Source organism: Aulonocara stuartgranti (assembly GCF_965226115.1).
Source record: "Aulonocara stuartgranti genome assembly, chromosome: 7".
In the NCBI taxonomy this organism is placed as follows: Eukaryota; Metazoa; Chordata; class Actinopteri; order Cichliformes; family Cichlidae; genus Aulonocara; species Aulonocara stuartgranti.
In genome coordinates, this window is record NC_138945.1 from 60123685 (window position 1) to 60149613 (window position 25929).

Here is a 25929-nt window from a genome sequence, read left to right on the forward strand (position 1 = left end):
TGCTACCTACAGTGCTTTCAGTAACATCATCTACAGGTGACTGACTGACTGACTGCTTGTGACAGTTACAGGGGGATTGAACTAGAAAAGCCTCTTAGAATCTCTCTCTCTCTCTCTCTATCTATCTATCTACTGCAAGTCTCTCATTATCTCGCAGTTGCTCCCATTCTCCCACCAGATAAAGGAAAAAACAAACCCTCCAATGTATAATGAATGCAACAGAAATGTTGAAAAGCTAAGAAGCAAAACTTATTTTGCACAGAGATTTTTATTAAGCCTCATATTCATGACTTGTTCTTAAATTAGTATGGTTTAACAAAATGTCAATAAATGATATATGGACCAAAACATATGCATATAAGATATTTCTATATTAACTATCCAAAGCCTGAACCATGAAATAACTCCCAGAGAATACTGGTTTTTAAAAAAAACGGGACTGTTTATTGACAAATTATAAAACAATAAGAAGAAATTGGCACATTTGATTTTAAATTGTATCATATTTGCTAATTCTGTCATTTTTTTAGCAGTTAGTTTAGAAATTTTGGGTGCAGTCTATTTAGGTCTTTAGGGGGAAAAAAACACACTAATGAGGTTTCAAAAACTCAAAAAAATTCATGTATCAAATATAATACCAGTACATATTTTTCACAAAAGATTCAAGTTTGGTTTTAAAAGGGCAGGAAAGGTCTTTGACGCTTCTGTCCAAAAGATGCAGGAATGCAAAAGCTGCTTTGGAACTAGCCATCTATAGAAAATAAAAGAGAAACTATTAACTTGTTATACATGTTAAACCATATTTGACCTTTTTAATAAGAGCAAATCATACCAAGCTTCTCCACTAGTTCTGGATGATGTTTTTCAAGGGCATCAAAGAAGGCTGCTTTGACCTTCACCCCTCCTGAACGCAGTGTTCTTTCAAAGAGCTCCCTCATTTTATCTTGACTTGCCGGTTTAGCTCGAATATTTGAATAGGCTTCAGGATGGACCAGGTCTCCAAGCTCTTCTGCTATCGCCAGCACTTCAGAAACTTCTTGGATTAACTGTGCCCTGTTTCTATCAACAAAGTCTGCTGCTTGTAAATGAAGAAAATGAAAGCATGTATTTAAAAATCATAGAATAAAAATTGTGAACGTGACTGTGAAATAATAAATAATACACACCTTTTTCATGTTCATTCATTTTTGTAGCAAAACTGCTGATATAATTCTGTTGGCAAAGGGAAATAAAACATACTTTTAGTTGTCAAAGGAGCTTGCAAAGAAAAGCGTCTGGACTTCTTTAAGTTGCTTGAAGACGTTTCACCTCTCATCCGAGAAGCTTCTTCAGTTCTAAGGTCAAATGGTGGAGAGTCCCAGATATAAACCTAGTGGGAGTGACCCCCCACAGAGGGACAAAAGGACCCCCTGATGATCCTCTAATCGCCTGAGCCAAGGTGTGAAACTGGGTGTGGGTCCCAATCAGCCAGAGTTTCGGGTGAGTTCATTGTGAAAACCTGCGAATAGCGGCCCCGCGGCCCCACCTTATTCGCATAAGGTGCCCCCCCCCACCACCACCTTATGCAAATAAGGTGGGGCCACAGCATAAGGTGTGGCCACCTCAGGTTTCACAATGAACTCACCCGAAACGCTGGCTGATTGGGACCCACACCCAGTTTCACACCTTGGCTCAGGCGATTAGAGGATCATCAGGGGGTCCTTTTGTCCCTCTGTGGGGGGATACTCCCACTAGGTTTATATCTGGGACTCTCCACCATTTGACCTTAGAACTGAAAAGCTTCTCGGATGAGAGGTGAAACGTCTTCAAGCAACTTAAAGAAGTCCAGACGCTTTTCTTTGCAAACTCCTTTGACTAGATGACCTGGATGACTGAGAACCTTCACAGACATACTTTTAGTTTATACTCAATAACTACAGCAGTACCATGATACGTTTTTAAAAAAGAGTAGAAAGACATGCACAAATATTTGGCTGTTTAGAAATATTAATCCAACGACCATTAAGCAAAGAATACAGAATAAAACACGAGTGACAAACAAACAGTACACTGACTGCTAATGCGTAGTGAACATGTGTAGATGGAGTCCAGGCGGTTCTCATATTTCCTCTTTTTTCCGAGGTCGTCATTTAGGAACGTGGTGGGTAGCCGAAAACGTAATATGGTGACGATTTGTCACCTAGCGTAAAATGTTACGCTTTGGGAGTGAGAACGTGTTGGAATCCCAGAACAGAGAGGTATAAAGTGCGCAGGACGTCTGATAAAACTGTTATTATGTATCAAAGGGAACCGTAAGGGCTCAGTTACAAGCACAGATTATCAAAGATGAGCAAACTAACTAGACTATCAGTACACTAACAAACTGATGCAAATCCCTGGGCATTTTCTTCCATGCGTTTTTTTTTTAGCAGGGAACGAACCAGAGCAAGCTACATCTACTGCTTCCTCTTTCACTGGCAGGCTGCCCAGATAGCAAGGAAACATTGAAACAATGTTGAGTCAATATCAGGCGATGTCATTGAATCAACGTTGAAGTGTGACGTTGACCTAACGTCACTCTTGCACCCTTTTTTAACGTTGCCCTCGTGTTTATCGTGCAGACTCCTCCATGTTCACAACTTTTGCATAGATTATTCATAAGTTATATATTCTTGTCTTGTCTGCATTTTAACATGAACGTCTGTGCAACCGCGGTTCTGTGCAGGGTCCTCCATGTTCACAAACAGTTTGAAATCTTTTCCGATTTCAGAGATCACGGTCTCTAAATATCTTTTAGATTACTCATACTCGCTCTTCTGAGACCACAAATACAAATGCAACCCAAACTTCCTCAAGTTGTAGACAATCATGCGTCATTTTCTTTGTCATGTTCCTACGTGCGGGGGTTTTTAAAGGGAAAATGGCTTATGTTTTAAAAAACGAAAAATGTATTAAAATGCTTGCGGCTACTCACCTTTTTGTCAAGATGTTCCACTTCCAGATTTGAAAGTTCAAACCAAAGCTGTGGCAAAGCTATGGACTTTCTAGCTTTCACTTTCCCATCTTTACTTACTGAGCAAGAGGGAGGATGGGGCGGGGCGAGGTTGGCAGCTTGGAAGGAAAATGTGTTTTTGTCTGCAGTAATTAAAGTGATAACTAAACTTCCTGACTGAACCTTAATTTCCAAAAAAGAGAGAAGCCTCTCGATACCACTGTCACTCCTTACAAAAGAAGCATAATGGTATAGTCCGCTCTAACTTTACAGCACCGTTAATTAATTCTGTATAGATGACTTAGTGCCACCATGTGGAAAAAGAAAGGAAATAAAAACAATGGAGAAAAAGGAAACTGTGAACTTATTTCTTTCAAACGAAAATTAAACAGAAAAAAGCTTTTGCAGACCGGGATTGTCTGGCACATTACACAGCACTGTGGGATTCTGTTAACAGTTCACCATTTAACCTGGCAAGCTTCCCATTTTGCAATGGTCAGTTTGTGGAAAACACACAAGCCTTTAAATAGAGGAAGTATTTTGTAGGTTTTGTGAGTCAGAGTAAATTTTCATGTTGGTGGTGGTGGGGTGTTTTTGTATTGAAAGCTCACACAATGTTAGTGAGTTAAATAAATAGATGCTTATTAAAAACTGAAGGTAATATAAATGTGTTTGCTTGTTGCAAAATGATTTGTTTCGACATACACCAATAGCTGACTCAAAAATGTATGGCTTCTATGTGTTGTCTGTCAAAAGTGTTCTCACAAAGATTGTACCTCTGGCAATCCCGGCTACACATTTGTCATGACTGAGTTGTGTGATTCTGAGTGAGGCACAGGGTTGCTAGATCTTAAAATGAAAAATTTCCTTACCTGGATGATCGAGCATGCATCAAGACCTTTAAAAAATATAGGCAACTTCTGGCCTTTTGTAATAATATTAATTATGCATCAGTTCAAAGTACAGTCAGAAAGTGTGGAATCTATTGTTTTTGTGGATTTAATGAAAGCTACATTCTTAAAACACAGTAAATTTCTTAATTTCACTGCTCATACATACAATGATTCACAGTAATTATCACTGGTGAAATACACTTGGCATTGTGTGGTGTTCATTTCTAAACTTACTGATGTCTCTACCTGAAAAGAATTATAAATATTATAAATTTAGAAATTACAGATTTTTTTAAAATCTTTTTTTTTTTTTACTGGAACCCTACTGATAACTACAGGGGCATCCAGAGTGTCATTAATGGCTAATTACTTTTTGTTACAATTAACTGCAAAAATGAAAAGGACACCCATTCTGAGCCAGTGCCTTAAGCTTTGATTTAACAAAGGAATGGTTATTCAAACATGTTTCAGTGACCGACAATATGTGCAAAGTAAAAAAATTGCAACCCAGTCTATGCAAATGGGTTAAGTCGTAAGTCACAATACATCAGAATTATCCAGCTCGAGTAATACCATGAAATTTATTGCCCCTAATTACACTTCCCTTTCAAAATGACATGACACTAACTGAGCTCTAACTTAGTGGCAATGAAAGTTATTCTAAGCAATCATTTATCTTACAATCTTATAATTTAACTGTATGTTGGACCAGCAGTTCTGTACTGCAAGGAGTTTCAGGCTTACGAAACAGAGATTATGAATGCAAAAATACACTTGCTAATAAAGAAAAAATAAAAGAAAGACAGAAAAACAGTCATAGGCAGTCACTTATATAGATACATTTATTTTTGGTAGTTTTGGTGTAACAACGTGAAGCACTGTAGTGGATCAGAAAACTGAAACAATCTTTCCAAAGTGGATATAAGTGCCAGGATTTGCATGTCTATCCTACTGGAGCCATTAATTTAAAAATTCCCACTAGTTGATTGAATTTTCAACATTTTTCAGCTGGCCAATCATTTCCATGTAATAAAAAACTGTTTTACTTCAGGACTTTACTTTGGAGTTTTATGCTTTTGACTAAGAGAGTCAAGTTTATAACTTCTTCACAGCTTGTTTGTTTCTAGTAAAAACAAGATCATTGCACTGTCACATAAATCATATGCTGCTCCAAAGATTTAATGACTAATAAGGGATTTTCAGTGCTCTGCTGGTTGACGCAGAGCCCTTTTGCCCTTTTAACACTATGATCCATGCAACTGGTTTTAAACATTTCATTGATTTATCCACGGCCAATTTATTCCAGTGCGAGTCAGAAATGTTCATGTAGTTGATGTAAAGACTCCTTCACGCTTGAGCTGCACCCTCACACACTCCTGTGATGGGTATTGTCAATACTCCCCTGGCGGATGGCGTGGTGACCCAAGTTTTCTGAATGCAATAACTCAAAAATGAGGTGGCATAATATTTTGAAATTCAAACTATAGTTGCAGCTACTAAAAATCTTGGAAGAGTTCTAATTTCAGTGACCTCGATGTCAAGGTCAGAGGTCAAGTTTTCTCATTCATACTATAATTTCACCAACCAAAAGTTCAAATCTAAGTAACTTTGAATGTGATGTCAAGGTCAGAGGTCAAATTTTCCAAAATCTTGTGAATCGGACCTGGAACATGTACATCTACTAGGAGGTTGATGGGTAGCACGAGTTTATTATCATTAACAGAGAGACAGATGATCATTTAAAGTAAAATCAGCAGAACATCTGTGTATAGAGTACAAAATAAGCAATTCCACTGAGTAGGCAAATACATATCAATTTTAGTTTTTATGTCTAAACATGTTGATAAAATACAGGTCCTTGTAAGAAGGTTTAACAGTAAAATATTAAAAAGCCCAATTAAAATGTTTTTTTAATGCAGACTATTAACGTCCAACACAATCCTTTGAAAGCACAAAGAACTAGTGCTTGCAAAGCACAATAGGACAATGATCTGTGTCACGCATTAAGCAAACCCCTTTCTTTAAGTAAACTGAGGAGTATTCACTCATATCCCATGATAGCTTGCTGTTTCAGCTGGTGTTAATAGGTGTGGCGTGTTTTTGCTTGCTGGATTTTTATTTGTCTCTCACATCCCTCTTTCTTTTAGAGTGAAGATTCTTAGTAACAGGACAACAAAGACAGTCTGTCTAGGAAACCGGTGTCATTCACTTTGTATACAAATCTGTACAAAGGATCCTGATAAGGCTGTCCAACTCATCCCTAATAAATGGGATGATTATAGGATTGACACCATTGTCTCTTCTTTTTCTTCCTTCTTTCCTCTTTCTCTTCCTTTGAACTAGCCACCTACAGAAAATAAAGGAGAAACTATTAACTTGTTATACATGTTAAACCATATTTGACCTTTTTAATAAGAGCAAATCATACCAAGCCTCTCCACTAGTTCTGGATGATTTTTTTTAAGGGCATCAAAGAAGGCTGCTTTGACCCTCCACCCTCCTGAACGCAGTGTTCTTTGAAAGAGCTCCCTCATTTTAGCTTGACTTGTCAGTTTAGCTTGAATATTTGAATAGGCTTCAGGATGGACCAGGTTTCCAAGCTCTTCTGCTATCGCCAGCACTTCAGAAACTTCTTGGATTAACGTTGCCCTGTTTTTATCAACAAAGTCTGCTGCTTATAAATGAAGAAAAAAGAAAGCATGTATTTAAAAATCATGAAATAAAAATTGTGAATTTGACTGTGAAATAATATATAATACACACCTTTTTCATTTTCAGTCAGGTTTCTAGCAGAACTGCTCACATTATTCTGCTGCCAAAAGAAAAGAAAATTTATGTAGTCTCTTTTTTTAACCATATCAGCACACAAACATCTGATTTGACTGTGAATCCTTTTGATTGTTTAGGATGATTTTTTTTATGTTTTATCTTTTTAATTTGACACAGCTTTTGGTTTGCCTACTTTGTTTCTGAGGGAGGTAAAAATTGGAAACATCCATCCTCTTTAGCACAAAATTTATTACATGTATTTATACATAACAATATTTACGTACAAATGTTTAAGTTGGTTTTGTTGTTCTCAAGTATCTTCTGATCAAAATGAGACTTGATTAAATGAAGTCACCCTGAGAACTGAGAGGCAAAGGACAAAGTCCAAATAAAAAATACCTGCAATGGGATGTCCACAGTATCATTTGATGCTGGCGGTCCTGAAAAAGAAAAATATATATGTCTGATGTTTCTTGTTAATAAGAAAGAAATGTGTATGAGAATAAACTAGGGCTGTCAGCGTTAACGCGTTAAAAAGGGATTTATCCGCATTAACGCATTAACCCTAACCCTAATCTGCGTTAAACCCTAGAATAAACATAAGTGACAAACCTGGCATCTCAGCAGTGAAACCAGATGGACGTGACATGTTGGAATCTTGATGACCAAGTTGCATATTCTAGACCAGAGAGATAAACAGAACGCAGAGAAGTCTGATAAAAGTCTTCACCATTAATTGCTATTATCAAGTTTTACTCTTGAACTAAAGCTTTACACTAATATCTATTTTTACAGTACATTGTGATTGTGAATCCTTCCTACTTGTGTCCAAGTGACATGTGGCATAATGTGAAAATCAACTAATAAGATCATTCATTCTGTCTAATGATGCAAAGTGTAATTAAAATGATCAAGAAACACTTGAGAAAGACTTGATAACATTTCTTTTCACTTTGTGAGAGGTAGATTTGTGAGTGCATATTAAATACCTGCATTTCAGTTCTTCCATCAACTTTATCATTTGACTCTGACTGTCCTGAAAAAAAGAGAAATATCTGTATGATGTTCATTGTTAATAAGAAAGGAATAAGTCTGAGAATAAAGTGACAAACCGTACTGAAGAATCTACCTGGCATCTCATGATTAACACCGAGTGGACCACATGTGTCAGGATATTGATTACCATGTTGTGAATCCTAGGAAAGTAAACAGTACCCAAAGAAGTCTGATAAAAGTGCTCCCTCCAAAATTGAAATTGTTGACTACTTTATTAGTTCATTTCTGAAATTATAAGTTGAGTTGCACCAATTTTTTCATGACTTGTCCGACTGCCTGGTGAATCCCCGCCCTGTGCTTTGAGAACACATCCTTAGTGATGTCATCACACTCTGAAACAAAACCATGGTCCATGTTTAAAAGGCATAATGTACGAAAAGTAGAGAGTTCATTAATTGTTAGTGGTTTCGTGCACATATAAAAATGGTCTGTTTAATACAGAGTGTTTAATACAGGTAGTGAACACATACCTCCAAAGTCTGGCCTCTGGGATGGATCTCCATCCCAGCACCTCTTCATGAGGCCAACCAGCTCTCTCAGCCCTTCTGCCTTTGTCTGGTCTATTTCTTTACAGGGAGGTCTGTCCCCCTTTGGGATCTTCAGTGCCAAAAGAGCTAGAGTAGCATCTGTGTGAAATACAATAAAGACTTTCATTAAAAAACATGAGCACAAACGAGAGAATGTTTTTATGGAAGTGCCTCACATTGTATTGATAATAGTTATATTAAATGTAAAACATAAAATATAAATGAAATTTTTTTTTTTTTTTTTAAAAGAAGGGCAAATATTTGACCAATAAACTGGAAACTTATAAGGAAAAACAAACATACAAACAAAGACAAATATATGGAAAATGATAAGTAACTGAAATCCATTCATTGTACCTGGAAAAGGCTTTTTCCCGCAAATAATAGACCACAGAAGAATACCATAGCTTTACAAGATAAAGAAAGAGAAGGAATTAACACAATGTGTTTAAGGTAAAATCTATAATCATACATAAATCCCCACAACTATTCTTTTAATGTTTACCTGTATATGTCGAATTTACGAACAGGCTTATATGATGGATCAAAAGACTCTGGAGGCATGTACTGACATGTGCCTCCTTTCACTGTGGACATTTCTTCAGAGCTCATCAGAGCACTGGTGGAAACCCTGGACAGACCAAAATCTGCCAGCTGCAAAATAATCAAGGAAAAAAATAAAATAACACAATTACATCAGTATAAACTAATGAGTTGAGTGGATAGCACTTTACCTTGGCATGAAGGTCACCATCCAGCAGTACATTGCTTGGCTTTAGGTCATGGTGCAAAATGTTCTTCTCATGGAGGAAGTTCATTCCTTGAGCGATTTCGTAGGCCAAGCGGAAGGCCAGAGGCCATGGTGGTGGACCTGACAAAGTCTCCAGCAGGGTCTGAACAGATCCTCTATCCATGAGCTCCATAACAATTCCCAACTGAATGTTCTGCCCTCCATTTGGTGGACATCCCCTATATATTCCATAAAGCCTCAGCACAGAACTGTGTAAGGAGACTTTGGCCATATGATTTGCCTCCTCACACAGTTCTATGTCCCTAGTGCTGGAAGGAAAATGCAAAAGGCTTTAGGAAAGGACTAGTTCATGTACTTGGAAGTATAAAAATTAAGAAATAGTTCTGTTCTAATTTTACCCAGCAGCATGTTGAAGTAGCTTAATGGCCACGTCACACCTCCACTTCTTGTGTCTAGCCTTGAAGACTTGACCAAATCCACCAGAGTCAATTAACTGCCAGTTCTCCAAGCTTTCGTTTCCAACTGATTCAATGTCAGGTCTCTGCAGTTCCATCACCTGCTGAACTCAGGTACAAAACCTTAAAACATAATAAAATGACACAGAGAAACTTTTATGAGTATTTTTACAACACCTTAGAAGTCTTTGTTGTTGCACTAACATGAAAGCAGCTGGAAGCAAGACACTGACACACATTTTCCACTTTCTAATAATACTGGTGCACTTCTCACAACATTTTTGAAATTGTGTATTCTGAATTTGCAGAAGCTAGAAAGAAAAAAAAACTAGACTACACTGTTAGACTTTTCATCTCCACTTTAAGGCAACATACTGGCGTCACTGTTGCCAGCGTCATACCATGACGCCGTGTTACGGTAGGTTACCGTTCTGCAGGATGATACCGTTTTTTGCTGTTGTGGTATAATACTCTTGGACAAATTATGGTAACGCACTGTAGCCTTTTTTACGGTATCTCACTGGCGACAGTGATGCCAGTGAGATACCGTTATGTCGTAAATTATGTCAACAAAGTAACATCATACTGTGATAAGAAATTGGTATTTCTTATCACAGAAATTGGTATTGGTGTATTGGTATAAACGGTACAGTGACATACTGTTTATTCCCGGTATGTCACTGTAAGCACGCTGCAAGGTAATAAACTGCAATATATTTACCAGTAACTTACCGTTATCACGCATCATCACATCAGTACCAAAAATATACATCTAGAGGATACCGTGTTCCTACAGGCAGTCATTTACTGTTTAACAGGTCGTAATTTACCGTAATTTCAGGAAACAGTAACATATTGTAAGAGACTGTTTAAAAAAAATAAAAAATGCATATGTATATATATATATATATATATATATATATATATATATATATATATATATACATAGATATAGATATAGATATATAGATATAGGAAGCTGGCATTTCCCCCTCAACTGGCTGCCAATTAATATATTTGTGTCATACACACACACACACACACACACACACACAGACACACACACACACACACACACACACAGACAAAATATAATTCATGTGCTTTACATCACTTTTTATTTCAGGTCTGATTTTCCTCTGCAGAAATACACATTTCCAAAATCAAAAACTGAAAAGAACTGAAAACATATTTTGATTGAGGAAGCACTTGTTTTTACTAAACCATCTAACCCATGTATTTTCTCAGATGGTTGTACAAACAATAACGATATTATGTCATATCCATTTCATAACAGACGACATATGCTCAAGTGATGAGTTTTCTTAGTTATATTTTGTAGGGTCTTAAACCTACACTGTGAAGTGCCTTGGCAATCATTTTGTTGCCACCATACAAATAAACTAAATTGAAATGAATAGAACATCAAGCCCCACACTTCTGCCTCTATATACACTTTGTCCAAAATACTGGCTCACACCACCAAATCAATGTACAAAGCAGGGTCCACAAGGACATGGATGAGCATGTGTGATGTGAGGGAACTTGACTGACCTGCACTGAACCCTGACCTTGCTTTGTGGACTGAGGTCATTGATTTGTAGGGTGAGCCAATACGTGTGACAATAAAAGTGTAAGTAGCTGAAATAAATTTTAACAAATGGGTAAAAGAAGGAAAAAAAAAATCAAAACTGTTGCAAGATGACGAAAGAGCTTGTCTTCATTGTTGTTCGCCTCGTGTAGATTTCCAGAAAGCATGGGCCATGGATCGTCTGTGGAGACACAGGTAGCAACACATTGTTCACTTAAATTATACAAGAAATTAACTATAAATGGCAACAACAGTTACCTAATTTGAAGTTTTCCACTCAAATTCAGTAAGCCGCTGGAGGAAAGTTGTGACTGTTGAATGTTGAAGTTCTGGTAAGTGAAGGTGAGGTGTCTATGACGTGTTCAGCAGTCTGATGGCCTAGTCCGTTTTACCATATTATAATTGTACATAATTGGGAATTATTCTGCACATTAAACACACCTAACAAAGAGTCAGCCCAATTAAATTACTGGAGTTCCATCAACTGTATGGTTATTTTGGAGTTTATAGTTTGTGCTGCTGTTAAACTTTACAATATTGACTTCAGTATTTCTGCTGTTAGTGTAGCTAGACTACCATGTTGATCAGTAATATGTAATGTGAAATTTGATATTGTTACTTTGCTGGATTCACCGAGACGCATGTCCAACAACCTTGGTTTATAAAGGAAATTACATAAATGTGAGCTAAATAAACAGAGACTGGATACCTGTGTCCACGAAAAGCTCCTGTGCCAAACAGAAATTGTAATATGGTCTAATCAGCTCTATTTCATAAATGACTTCTTACCAAGCATAATCAGCCTTGGAGTGCCTGGCAGGTTGCTCTCTGCTACAAGGGACATACTGGTAGATGTTTCCTGCCAGATAAAAGACCAAGACATTTTATGTAACGGAAAAAAAACAGGACAGCAAGCAACAGCATTAAACCTAGAGCTGTATGAAAAAAGCTTACATCTGCTAAGACAAAGAGGGAGTCTTCATTTTCCTTTTAATACTTCATCATGACAAGTATGGCTGCTGTGCCAACCTTGTTGTTGGTCAAAACTTCCTCACTTTCTATCTGCTGGATGAGTGTCCTTATTCCAAGGTTCAATCTGAGCTTCTGGGTGGAGAAATAGTTAACAATCCTTCTGCCTTTGGTTATGAGGGCCTGACTTAAGCGCTCACTGATATCAATACCTGTGAGTTTGTGAAAGTGGTTCGAAAGACCTTTCTGAGTAAACAAGAATGGCCACTGCTCCTGGATTTCAGCTACTGAAAGTGAGGGACAACTGTTGATAAGCTGCCGCTGAGAAATATATGTGAGCCTGATTTGGCTACGGAAGGAGAGGGTAAGTGACGGAAGGAGAGGTAAGTGACGGAAGTGATGTTGTAGGTGACGTCAGACGCCGGAGATTTTGGCGGAGAAAAAGCAAATGGTAGCATAGAGTTTAACAAAGGTTTTCCAAGCTTCAGTATTTCCAAATATTTTCCAAATATACTAATCAATTGTCATATAACTAACAACATCTGTTTTATCATCTCTAACACCCTGGAGGACAACGGGGAGAGTTTAGACGCTCTCCAAGATTACATCGACCGCTGTTTTCAAGATTTAGTAATGCATAAGGCCCAGAGTGCATCTTCCCCGGCCAAAATCGAGACGCCGTCATCGAAGAGAAGTCGCCAGGCAGACTCCCCCGGTACAACATCGCCTGCCGGCAAAGACATCGCAGAAATCCTGGAGTCCATCGACAAGCGATTGTCCAGTTTCGATGCGAGGCTGTCCCTGGTGGAGATCTTACACCGGGAATTTAAATCTCTGAGAGAATCCCTGGAATTCAGCCAGCGGCAGGTGGAAACGCTTGCCGCTGAAAATGCCACGCTACGGGAGTCGGTTAAATCTCTCACCGATAACGTGACCCAGCTAAACATTGAAAATAAAAAAATAAAAGAGTCCGTTATCGATTTACAAGCCCGTAGCATGAGAGATAATCTTGTGTTTTCTGGTATTCCAGAAACTGCCGGAGAGGACGCAGAGGCAACGGTGAAAAGCTTCATTAAAATCCACCTGAAGCTGCCGGAGGACACCGTAAAGAACATCGACTTCGATAGAGTACATCGCTTGGGGGGCGTGAGGTCGCGGACCGGGAGACCACGGCCTATTGTGGCCAAATTCAGCCAATTCAAACAAAAGGAACAGGTGAAGAGTCGCGGCAGAGAGCTGAAAGGAACGGACTTCAGCGTGAACGACCAGTTCCCCAAAGAGATCCTGGAACGACGCAAGGTCCTGTTCCCAGTTCGACGTAGCTTTATCCAGAAAGGCTCCCGTGCTGTCATCGCTGTGGACCGGCTCTACGTGGACGGACAGCTGTACCGCGACCCCGGCACCACACCGTGGTTATACTGACTGCACTCCAGATAAGAACCCGCTACACTCTTTTCTTATTCATTCACACTTTCTCCTTTAAAATGTGTTTAACCTAGTAATATCAGTAGGATGTCATAGCAGATATAATACCGTCACCCTCCGTCATTGCTTTAATTGGAATGTTTCCGTTTCGTTTCCTTTTTTTTGTTGTCGCTCACAGTTCATGTGGTTTCTTTCTTTCTCTTGTCTTTCACTGCTGTGATCACCTACTTCCCCACTCACCTACAAACAACACCCTCTATTTCTCCATATTTTCACAACACGATCACGCAAACACATCAGCTCAACGGCAGCACATTCACAACAGCCTCACAGCACGCACAGACTTGCAGGACACATAAGCAAGCCACGCTTGTTCATATTAGTGAATATTCACACACATAGTCAGACTTATGGAGTCTCTCACCACACTTCTTTTTCTCTTTCTATTTACAAACAAGGGATGTTTCCATATTCTCTCCACTTGTCTAAACGAAACACCCAGCATACATCATTAAACATACACGCACAATTAAGGGCATGCTGAGGTTTGTCACATGGAATGTAAATGGAGCTGGCACCAGAGGAAAGAGGTTAAAAATATTTAACCAGCTTAAAAAACTACAGGCAGATGTTGTTTTATTACAAGAAACTCACAAACCTGTCACAGGTTTAAACGAACTTAAAACACCTGAGTTTCCTAACGCGTTTGCAGCCGGTTATAATTCTAGACAACGGGGAGTAGCAATTTTAATACATAAAAATGTTAATTTTACAGTACTCGATACAGTTATAGATCCAGAGGGTAGATTTCTAATTATTAAACTATCAATATTGAACAAAAAACTATGTATTGTTAGTATATATGGTCCAAATGTTGATGAACCCTCATTCTTCCACGGTTTTTTTAGTGCACTCTCTGAACACCTTGATTGCACACTCATTCTTGGCGGTGACCTCAACCTTGGACTAAATGAAGAAATGGATAGGCTCAACACAACAGGAACTCAGCGTAATTGGCAGTCCACAAATATAATCAAACAGTATATGAACGACTTTGGTCTTTGCGATGCATGGCGCTCTCTTCACCCCACCAGTAAGGAATATACTTTTTTCTCGCATGTTCATCACTCTTACTCTCGTCTGGATTATTTTTTGGTCAGCAGCTCACTGCTGTGTGACATTTCAGACACTGAGATTCATCCTATAGCTGTCAGCGATCATGCTCCTGTATCTTTAACACTAATGCACAAGAATAATACTACGCCAAGTAAAAACTGGAGATTTAATATATCACTACTTAAAGATGAAGACTTTATTAAATACTTTAAAAAGGAATGGACTTCATATTTAGACTTTAATGACACTCCCGGAATATCTGCTTCTGTTCTATGGGAAGCAGGGAAAGCTGTGATGAGAGGTAAAATAATTTCTTTCTCATCACACAAAAAGAAAGAAGAAAACAAAAATATTCAGGAATTAGAAAAAAACATCAAATCACTAGAAGAAGCCTACGCGTGCGACCAAGATCAGGAAACATTGAACAAAATATGCAAAACAAAACTAGAATTAAATGAAATTATTAATAAAAAAACACAATTCCTTATACAAAGACTTCGCTTGCAGAATTTTGAACACAGTAACAAATCAGGTCGATTTCTAGCTAACCAGCTAAAAATAAATAAAGAAAAAACAACTATATGTGCTGCTAAAGATTTATCGGGGAACACAATATATGATCCTGGAAGAATAAACAACATTTTTAGGGATTTCTATGAAACTTTATACTCACCACAAATAAACCCATCTAAAAATGAAATTGATCTGTTTCTTGACAACGTAACTCTTCCAAAATTACTAGACAGTCAAGCAATGGAATTGGATTCGCCACTGACGCCAAGTGAACTCCAGGAAGCCCTGATAAGTATGCCCAATAATAAGGCTCCAGGTCCAGACGGCTTCCCTGCAGAATTCTACAAAGAATTCTGGACAATTTTGGCACCAGTATTCCACAGCATGTTGCAGGAAATCGAGGAAAATGGCAGACTACCACCAAATATGAATTCTGCCAACATTAGTCTCCTGCTAAAACCAGGCAAAGACCCTTTATTTCCCTCAAGCTATCGTCCAATTTCTCTTTTAAATGTAGACCTTAAAATAATCTGCAAAGCTCTCTCAAAGAGATTAGAGAAAATGACCCCCCTCTTAATTCATCCTGACCAAACTGGTTTCATAAAGGGTCGGCACTCCTCAACAAACACTCGTAGATTACTTAATTTAATAGACTACTCATACGATAAAAACATCGAAGCCATAATATTATCTCTAGATGCAGAAAAAGCATTTGACAGAGTTAATTGGAAATTTTTATTCGCAACTTTACACAAATTTGGTTTTGGAAACTCTTTCATAAACTGGATAAGAATATTATACAATTCCCCAACGGCTCGTATCAGAACAAATGACCAGACATCCTCCAGCTTCTATCTCCTGAGGGGCACCAGACAGGGATGCCCACTCTCCCCCTCACTTTTTGCAATTTTTATCGAACCTCTAGCAGCAGCATTTAGACAGGCTACAACAATTAAGGGCATAAAATGTAAGAACATAGAACATAAAATCAGTCTCTATGCGGATGATGTGTTGCTTTTTCTGCAAAACACACAAACCAACCTCTCTGAGGTAATTACTTTAATAAACTGGTTTTCAAGAGTTTCAGATTATTCAATTAACTGGCCAAAATCTACAGTTCTCCCCATTAACTGCTCCTTCCATAATTCTTCCTCTGCCCCACTGCAATCCGGAAATATTAAATATTTAGGTATTAATGTCTCTCCTAAGCTTTCAGACTTAACTAAACTAAACCACATCCCACTTCTAAAGAAAGTAGAAGGCGATCTGACTAGATGGAAATCTTTACCCATATCACTCATGGGAAGGGTCGCCACTATAAAAATGATGATCTTGCCAAAAATAAATTACTTATTTTTGATGATCCCTAACAAACCATCACAAGATTGGTTCAGATCTCTGGATTCATATATTTCCAAATTCCTTTGGAAAGATAAACCCCCGCGTATTAGCTTAAAAACGCTACAAAGAACCAAGGATAGAGGAGGATTAGATCTGCCTAATTTTCACCAATACTTCTTAGCCAACAGGCTTCAGTTCATCTCAGAATGGTTAAAACATACCTTCTTAGTTGAGCCCTGGCTAGATGTTGAACAGGCACTATGCAAGGATCTAGAGATTTCAGACCTACCATTTATTAGCTCAAACATCAAAAGACATGAATGCTTTAAAAGTATCAACATCAGCTTTTCTCTAACAGCATGGTGGGAGTTTCTAAAAATAACGGAGTCTTCATTAATCCCATGCAAACGTACACCTATCTGGAATAACCCTGACATATTACAAAACAATAATATGATTAATTTCCCAGAATGGAGTTGTAAAGGAATTAAATACTTAGAACATATATTAGAGGGAACAGAATTTATTCCATTTGACAGACTAGTTGAACAATATGGGATCAACAAGACAAGGTTTTTAGAATATCAACAAATTAAATCCATAGTAAAAAAGAAATTTAACCTCAGTCAAGTTGAATTACAAACACCACTAAGTGCGGCACATTTTCTTACTCTTAAATCCCCCAAATTATTATCTAAAATATACAGAACACTTTCTAAATTAGATGAATCAATATCCCTTCCTACTGCAAAGTGGGAAGCAGATTTATCAGTCAACCTAGACCAAAACTTCTGGTCTCAGATTTGCTTAAAAACTTTTAAATTAATTAAAAATCCCAGTCTGCAATTAATACAATACAAAATACTTCATAGAGTGCACTATACAGGTCATCGGATGTTTAAGATGGGCTTTACATCTTCCAACAACTGCTCACACTGTCAAGGCAATACACCAGACAATTACATCCACGCTCTTTGGTTCTGTCCACCAGTGCAAAAGTTTTGGCGCGAGATATGTGAAGACTTATCAAAATGTCTGAAATGTAACATTCCAACTTCCCCCTTAGTGTGTTTGTTGGGCAGCTTAGATAATGTCACTTCAGAAAAGAATATAGCCCATATGATCTTCACTGCCCTATGCATAGCCAAGAAAACAGTCCTCATGAACTGGAAAAATAAAAATAATCTTAATTCTAACCAATATAGAAATTATCTATTAGATTACATTAGTCTTGACACAGCCTCTGCCACCACATCAGATCAATTGCTCTGGGCCCCTTTTATCAGCTCCATCACCTAGTGGGGGTGGGGGGTCATAGTTTGGTCCCGCCTTCACTGTTGTGATTGGTGAGGGGGTAGGGACAGGCTTAGGGCGTCGGGGGGTTCCCCGGAGGCATCTTCCTTGGGGGGCTCAACCCGGGGTAGCGGTCACGTCCGGTTGAGGGCTCTGTTGGCTCTCAGGTGACTGTTTCCTCGCGGCTGCGTGCAGCGGGGCTAGGGGAGGGTCTGTGCTGACGGACGTGGGTTACTGACCTGGCAACCTGGCTGCCCCTGGGTGGGTCCGGGATGGGCGTGAGGTTCTGGGGGTGCTCCGTCTCTGGGCGGGGGCCCGGGCCGGGCCTCGGGGGCTCGGGTCCTGGTTGGTGTGTTGCCGGGGTTGTGGGCGGGTGGGTGCATGGGGGCCCGGCCCTGGAGCAGGGTGCCGCCGGTGCATCGAGCCGCCTGGGGGGCTCTTCAACTGGTGGGGGGGATGGTCACATCTGGCAGGAGCTTTCTTCTCTCAGGAACTCTCTGCAGGAGGGGGAGATACAGGAGAGGTGGAGGAAGATCTCAGCCTGGGCGTTTACCGTCTTATGTAGTCTGGAAGATGTGTGGTTGGTGGGGTGGGTGCAGTTTTCTCTGTGGTGGGGTTGGGTGGACTGTCCAGGGCTCTGTGGAGTCGGGGGGCGCTACTGCACTGGGCCCCGGTCTGATGGGCCTGGGCCCCCCTTCCCTGGCGGGTCGCGGAGGGTGGGAGTGCCTACTGGGGTCAGCGGGGGAGCTGGCCCCAGGGAGGGGTTACCTGCCCCTCCCTTCCTTCCCTCCCCATCTCCAGCTGCCTCCCTCTTCCCGCTCCTCCACAACCACCCACACATGCAGGGCCTTGGAGTGGGGGTATGTCACCAGGGTGCAGAGGAGGCTACCCCCCCCCCTGTCCCCTTCTGGCTGCCTCTGCCTCAATTTTATCCCACAACTTAGACATTCACATTATTCACACTCTCATTACACATACATATAGGATCTTGGGGGTGGGCACAATCACGGAGTCCAAATCACCATCAGGGTGTATACCTCACCCCTGACGTCGTTGCCCACCTCTCAATTTTAAATACACTTAGTCATTGAGGGCTAGCAGGAGGGACCATGCGCTTACCTGCTGCTCCTTGGCAGGTAGCTCCATGCCCTCCTGGGTTTTAATTGCACCTTAGAACACATATGCATCAACACTACAATGAGCGGGTGGAGGGAGGTTTGGAGTCTTCTCCCACCCCCATTCTCTGCGGCCTGCTGGAGCGGGGGGGCTAGTAGGAGGAGTTGGCCGTCCGACTGCGGTCTGGGGTGTGGGGCCTCCCTGCTGCTGCGGAGTCGGGGTGGTCTGCCTCTCCCCACCGCAGGGAAAAGGGTAACACCACCTGGGTCTGGGTGCAATTCCCCCCTCCAGGGGCAAGGGTACCTAGACCCGGTTTGTAGAGTACGCTTGGGGAGTGTGATTGTGTGTACAGCGTCTCTTTATGTCTGTCTCCACGTTGGTTGAGTGTGGAGTGAGTGCATATGAGAGCATGAGGGTGGGAATGGATGTTTGTGTCTGTGTGTGCCTGTATGTCTGTGTCTATATGTCAGGTTGGGTATCAGACGCCACCTCTCTGGGGACACCTCAGGCCCTCCAAGGTTTGGAGGCCTATCTCCACCCACCACCACTTCCCCTGCCGGTGGCGGACTCCCTCAGGTGTCGGTGTGTTGGTGGTTCTTTGTGTCTGGGGGTGGGCGTCCGGGTACACACCGGCTCACTCCTTGGCGGCCGCTTGTCGGGGCCTGGGGCCTGGGGCTCGCTCGGGCCCCTTTGGAGGTGGGGTGCCCCCGGCCTCTCGGCCTAGGGCTCGGTCACTCAGGCGCAGCTGGGGGCCGGCGGAGCTCACGGGCGCGTCACTGCAACCCCCCCTGGCTTCTGCTCCGCGGCTGCTGAGTGAGCCCTCATCTGGGACTCTCCTCAGCTCTTACTGGAACAGTGGCGCGGCTGCCCCTCTGTTGGTCTTCCATGGTCTCTTGTGTTCTGGGGGCCTCTGGATGTCTGGAGTTTTGATCTCCTCCATACCCGCTTCACACCCTGGAGGATGGGGCTGTGGCCCCCCCACACTCCCTAGCAGATCATTACATGGAGAAACCTTTGGAATGCAAGCATGCTGATCCACACAGGTATGCACACATGGGTATTCACAGACGCGGACTAAAGCTTTCTTGGCTGCTGCCTCAAAGCACACTGTGCGCTGTCTATCTTGCGTGCTGCACAATATCGTTTATTACTTAGTAAATACTGATATCTATGACTAGCTAGTTTATTGTGATGGTGCTTTGTTTTCTCTATTATTATGTTGCTCTTTGTTGTTTGCTGTCTCCTCTGTTTGTTTGTTTGTTTGTTTGTTTGTTTGTTTTTTCTCCATACAGGTGACCCAGGAGTTTTTTTTTTTTTTTTGTCTCTCTTCCCCCCCCTTCTCACCGTCTCTTCTCCCCTTGGGTTTTCTTTCTTTCTCTCCCCCTCTCTCTCTCATTCATTCCCCCTGTCCTATTTATTAAAAAAAAAAAAAAAAAAAAAAAATGACAAAGGATGAACTGAAGCTCTGCCATCACGTAATGTCGCATACTGCTGTTTCTGATGTCATTTAAAAGAAAAAAAAAAAAAAAAAAAAAAAAAGAGAAATATATGTGAGGCACATGAAGTCATCCACATCAGGTCTCTCCACAGCTCCAGGTACTTGTGAATTAAAAATTGTTAACACGATGTCTTTCTTTTCCTCTAAAAAGCTGACGTTTCCCCCTCAGGAAGTTCAACTGGCTGCCAATGAATACAGCCATAGCTATCCACAAGGCATCTAACTTTTTTAGGTGAGGTTGCATTACTGTTGGGACTGCAGTCTTCCTCATTCCTGGTTCTCTTTGTTTGACGAAGTCTATGTGTTGTATTATCTCGATTAACATGTTCAACTCTAGATTTGATGCTTCTTAGTAGTGAATAATGTCCACAATGATCTTAGCAACCTTTCACAAGATGCACGTTTAAGGTCTGTTGCCATCTGAAAAAAGAGAGATCATTGGAAAAGCTACTTTATATGGCTATTTCAACAAATATGTCCTCACTAAAAGATGAACCCTGCAGAATACCGACATCCAGGAACTTGACAGCTGAGGTAACCAGTGAACTTACAGAAGTTCTCCTCAGTGGTCTCCCTTCTTGTTCTGTGATTCCTAGGCATATGTGAATGAAAGGCAGAAAATGTTCTGAAAGTGGCAGGACAGTTCTCAGCTACACAAGAAAACCTATAGTTACCTACATGTTTGTGGCTTTTAACATGCAAACTGAACAATATAAATTTGTGTGCACGGAAGCCACAAAATTTACAAATACACATAGTTGTAAAAAGTTCAAAGACCAATTATCTTGACGCTTAAACTGGTTTAGCCTGACTAAGTCAGCACCCCGCACCGTACAGGTAGTACAAGCACACCTGAAAACACCGACCAGCTATCAGCTTTAAGCATTTGGGCGCAACCTCTGTAGTTTTTATCAAGTCTCATAAATCCATCGACAACTATTAACTAACTAGTCTTTTGAGTCTTCACAGTCATAACTATTGACATTTTGTTTTAGCACTTGAATGAAAATATCCTGGCAGGGTAGCTTAAAAGTCAAAACAAACAGTAATAAGAACGCATTTCTGACTTCTCTCGAATAAGTGAAAAAAACACTTACCTTCAGACTGATTAGCTGGTGTCAATCCAACTTTAATGTGTCCCATGTCAGTCAGTTTTAGGGAAAAAGTGTTAAGTTTAGATGTTTCATTTACTTTTGCGATACTCCCGCATGGACGAGAAATTTGGAGTCTAGCAGAGTTGTCACAAATAGCATACTATCTTCAGTTATAATTCCAATCAACGGTGCATTTAACCTGACTGAACTCCATCCAATTACCTCTGACTACTTCTAATGCGTCACATTGTACGTCAGGTGAAGGTGTGGTGTTGGCTATCACTCTCCCATTGAGATGTGTAACAAGTGCTACACACACCTGTCGCATAAAAACGCTTTAAAAACGTAACAATCGCTTTAAAAACACAACCCAACGCGCTAAACATGAACAAACATAAACACCCGTGTTACATTATCATGTATATCCAGGACATCTCTTTTGAACCAAGTGGTGCTACAAAGGAATTATTTCTTTAGGAGAGTGCATTTAATAGCAATCTGGCCTGCCATAAAATGCACCGCTAAAAATACAGTTTCTGCTTGTCCCAGAATTTATCAATTTTGAGAGTGAAGTTGTAGGACTGATGCTGGTTAGTGGTCTAGGTTTCATGGATGTGACACCTGAACTTGTGTAAAATGACCACCAGAGCATATTCAGAGACTTTTGGTTAGTTCACTAGAGGTGTCTTAAAAAGTACCACCTTATACAAAACAAACGAAGTTCCAGTATGAGAAAGAATAAGAAGAGAAAAAAGCAACACCCTGATACATGAAGTCATTTTTAAACATTACTCTAAATGTAACAATTAGTCTTTGTTTCTAGCCATACAAAAAATAAGTATACTTTAAGTTCATATCATGAAGTATACTTCAAGTATATTTCCCAAGTATACGTTACCTAGTACGTATACTACTAATGCTTCTTGGGACTATATTGGCCCCCGTTTTAGTACATAAAAGTATACTTGAAATTAACTTTTAGATGTACTTTTTGTTCACCATAAATGTACTATAATGTCCTTTCCAGTCTATAAGAGTATACTTAAAATATACTCTATTCTAGCACAATACTTACGTTACAAGTATACTATTAATTTACTTTTTAGTTTATATTTGAGATACTTCTGATTGAAACAGTAACTAAAAGGCAGTTGAAACTTATTTTTTTCACATGTAATAAAGCCCTTCATTCCTCAAACAGTCAGATAACAGCTCCAACTATCAGAAGGCTTCCTCTGCAGAGAACTACACTCATAGCTCAAGTACCGGAACTATATTGTAAACAGGTAAGAAAATGATTGGAGAGTTGAGGTTTATTCGCTATTGACACTTTTCACTCACGGTTTGAACAATTTCATTTTTTACCCCACTTACTCTGTTCAAAAGGTAAAAGACATTACACAACAATCTTTGACAGATTCTTGTTTTAAAACATCAATCATTTGTTTCATAGTTTTAATTTCACAGTTAAAGCACTGCAATGCATGCTGGGTATTTATTTGTACTTCAGGTATACTTCAGGTAAACTACATACTACATAGTATACTACTAGCAATACTATACTACAGGTATAGAATAAGTGTACTTATACTTTTCTGTATACTTCTAACTGTACTTAAAGTATGCTTAAATGTAATTTGGTCTAAAAAAATCAAGAAAATACATACAAAGTAAACGAAAGGTATACTTGCTTGTTTTCTAGTTTTTAAAATATACTTATAATATACTTGAATATTCTTTTTTGTAAGAGTGAGACTGGTTGTTTGATACAAGTGGAATGTAATAACATTTCACATTGTTTGAATAAACAAATACATTTATTATAATATGAGGTTCAATTCAAGAAATTCCATTTTAGTGTAGCTGCAACTTACTCCTTAAGTTAAAAATAATGCTGTATATTGTAGTTTATATACTCTCACAATGAATTGCATTTTATACACTCTGAATGAGGTTTTAAGTAATGACTCTTAGATCTACAGTAGAAAAGAACAGAAATCCAGATGGTGTAATAGTATAATTTCAGTAACATCACCAATTGTTACATTTGCTGTATTTTACAGCTGTTTCCATGAGTACAGTGAGTACTATAAAAATAATGTAATCTCATTGAATTTTCTCACAATGACATGCAAATTACAGTACTAAACTGCTAACATCCTTTAGAGTTTTTACTGTTGATTTTGCAGTACTACGCTATGGAAATTACTGCAAAGGCTAACAGTGTACACTCAGTTCTTCCAAACCTTTCATTCATTTGTCAAAATGACTTTTTTTCGTAAATACTCCAAAAAAGACAAAATTAATTGTGTTAATTGTGTAAACCAAATTGATAACAATGTTTAAATGTTTTATCAAGATACGAGAGGTATCTAGAAGTATAATCCTCATCTCTTCAAGTTTTCTGCATCTTGTCACTTACTTTAAATGTCTACTGTAGCATTTAAAGCACACCGTAAATGTAAAAGAAAATAACAATTACACAGAAAAGCACAAAACTAAAGTATGTAAATAGACTGTGAGTACAAAAAAAGATGTACTCTACAGACTATAACGGTGATAATCACTAGGCACTAGGAAGAAGAAGCGGGAGGGGGGGGGGGCTGCTTCTACCCTCGGCAATCTTCTGTGTGTTCCTCTTCCTACTTCTCTGACAGACCGCTGTCCCCTCCACAAATTGTTTTAATTCCCTTCCGCTTTATCTTTTACAGTACCCATTTACATCGTTGATAATTAGTGTGTCTATTCCGCAAATGACGACAGTGAAATCATGTTAGCAAAAAGACCACAAAAACAAACGCAACTAAAACTTGTTCCAACTTCTAAACTGTAGGCAGTCGTTTTCCAAAATGGCCTTTTTTTTTTCTCAAACGTACTTTTTTTTCAAACGTACGTTTGAAAAAAAAAATGCTTGGAATGAAATGACACCAATATTAATGAGCAATGAGAAATGCTCTTCCTGTTGTGAACAAGTTAAAAAAAAATGTTCTGAAAAACTTTTCATTGCAAACTGGAGCTATCGTTTGATTTGGAGTTAAAGCATCTGTGAGGAAAGAGGATGAAAAGTAAAACGCTGGCTGCTACTCACCTCAAGCTGCTCCACACGCAGATCTAAGAAAAGCCAAAGCCCTGGTAAAAACGAAAAAAACAAACTTTCATTTTCATATCCTGGCACGCCCCGAACTGTAGTGAAGGGGCGGGGCTTACACGAAACATAATGAGCGAGCATTGACAGTATTACTGGTATGAACAGTTGCTTATAACTTTTTTGAGAGACAATATTTTGCTGAAAAAATGCTTTCTTTCGCCAAAAACAAAACAAAAACGCATGCACGTCTTTACACGTAAAGAAATCATGACCTTTAAGGCTTCAAACCACCGAAATAAAAAGTGTTTAAGTATTAAGTATTAGATTAAAGTTTCCATCATTACAAACTTTCCTTTTCTGGCATTGAATACAAACGGGAACTGCTTAAGCTTTCAGTTCCTATTTTAAGTGTTGCATACCTCAGTTTCCTGCAAAGAAGTAGTCCAAAGATACCCTCTTTTTTCCCAGTGTGAAAATGCAGAGTATCAGAGATTCCAAATATGGCAAGAATCGATCAGTCCTCTGACCGAGTATTTGAGGTGCGTTTATGGTGCTTTCTATACGATATGAAGAAGTAAGTAAAGTTTAGTGAGATACAATACTGTGCAAAAGCCTTTATATTTCTTTATATTTTGCTTCCAAGGAGCCAGACTTGAAGAGCTTTCAGACTTCTTAGGACATTAGGTCTTCTCCCTGACCATTTACAAGGACTTTTTCTACAATTCATTCAAGAATAACAAATACATGTTGCTATTGTGCAACATTTTTACACAAGTTAAAATGTTGTGTAAAAATCCAGGTCATTTTAGTAAGTTTAAATAATTAAATGGTATTAAGTATCTACTATTATAATAAAGTTAACTATTCGTAAAGATTTGGGATTACTATTGTTAAAAAAAAAAAGTTCTTAGTTCAAAAATTTAATCATGATGTTATTTATATAAATTAACAGTTAATTAATTAGCAATTAAAAATAGATGCATCCATCTGCAAAACACCCAGTAAAACAAGCAACTCACAATGGAGACATAATCAGAATCATAATATCTGAAGCTGTGCTGAAGCTAAATCTTGAGCTCATCAGTTGAATGATTACATGATTTATGACCTTCTTCTAATAAGCTCTCTCTGCCTCTCTTTTTCATCTTCTCTGCAGACAAAGCCAAAGCCAGATGAAGATGTTTTATTCATGGCTATTATTAATGTCAAACACAGTCCTGTAAAGGTGCAAAACAAACCATTGTTCTGCATCTGGAGCAATGGTGCTTGTGAACATGACACTACGGCTCTATGTCTGGTTTGCATATTCAGTCGTGTACACTCCCCCGTTTTTTTAAGAGAGCTGAGGAGTATTCACTCGCATCCCATGCTGCCTTGCTGTTTCAGCCGGCGTCGATAGGCGCGGTCTGTTCCTGCTCTCTGCATTTCCATCCCTCACTCCCCTCCCTCTTCCCCACCCACCT

General features: G+C 39.4%; 1 protein-coding gene and 1 long non-coding RNA gene across 9 annotated transcripts; both read right to left on the bottom strand.

The window, feature by feature from the left end:
• Positions 1–418: 418 nt before the first annotated feature.
• On the bottom strand, positions 419–24577 carry LOC309710727 (ankyrin repeat and protein kinase domain-containing protein 1-like). Of its 8 annotated transcripts, none has more exons than XM_082540447.1 (14): positions 24467–24577; positions 9366–9545; positions 8951–9275; positions 8722–8870; positions 8574–8623; positions 8160–8315; positions 7939–8021; positions 7763–7829; positions 7623–7669; positions 7246–7312; positions 7033–7073; positions 6628–6676; positions 6293–6538; positions 419–751 (listed from the first exon to the last, which is right to left on the bottom strand). In XM_082540447.1, exons 2-14 carry the CDS (start codon positions 9518–9520, stop codon positions 744–746), a joined length of 1443 nt encoding a protein of 480 aa, XP_082396573.1. In that variant the 5' UTR covers positions 9521–9545; positions 24467–24577; the 3' UTR covers positions 419–743. The 8 variants fall into 8 exon arrangements, with proteins under 8 accessions (XP_082396573.1, XP_082396579.1, XP_082396576.1 ...); XM_082540453.1 differs by lacking the exon at positions 419–751 and adding an exon at positions 4693–6211 and having other exon boundaries at positions 6293–6535; positions 6628–6673; positions 8951–9269; positions 24467–24576; XM_082540450.1 differs by lacking the exon at positions 419–751 and adding an exon at positions 4693–6211 and having other exon boundaries at positions 8951–9269; positions 24467–24576.
• On the bottom strand, positions 10413–12315 carry LOC309710960. Its single transcript, XR_014277835.1, has 3 exons — positions 11968–12315; positions 11803–11872; positions 10413–11194 (listed from the first exon to the last, which is right to left on the bottom strand). It is a non-coding gene; the product is annotated as an uncharacterized lncRNA (long non-coding RNA).
• Positions 24578–25929: the final 1352 nt, after the last annotated feature.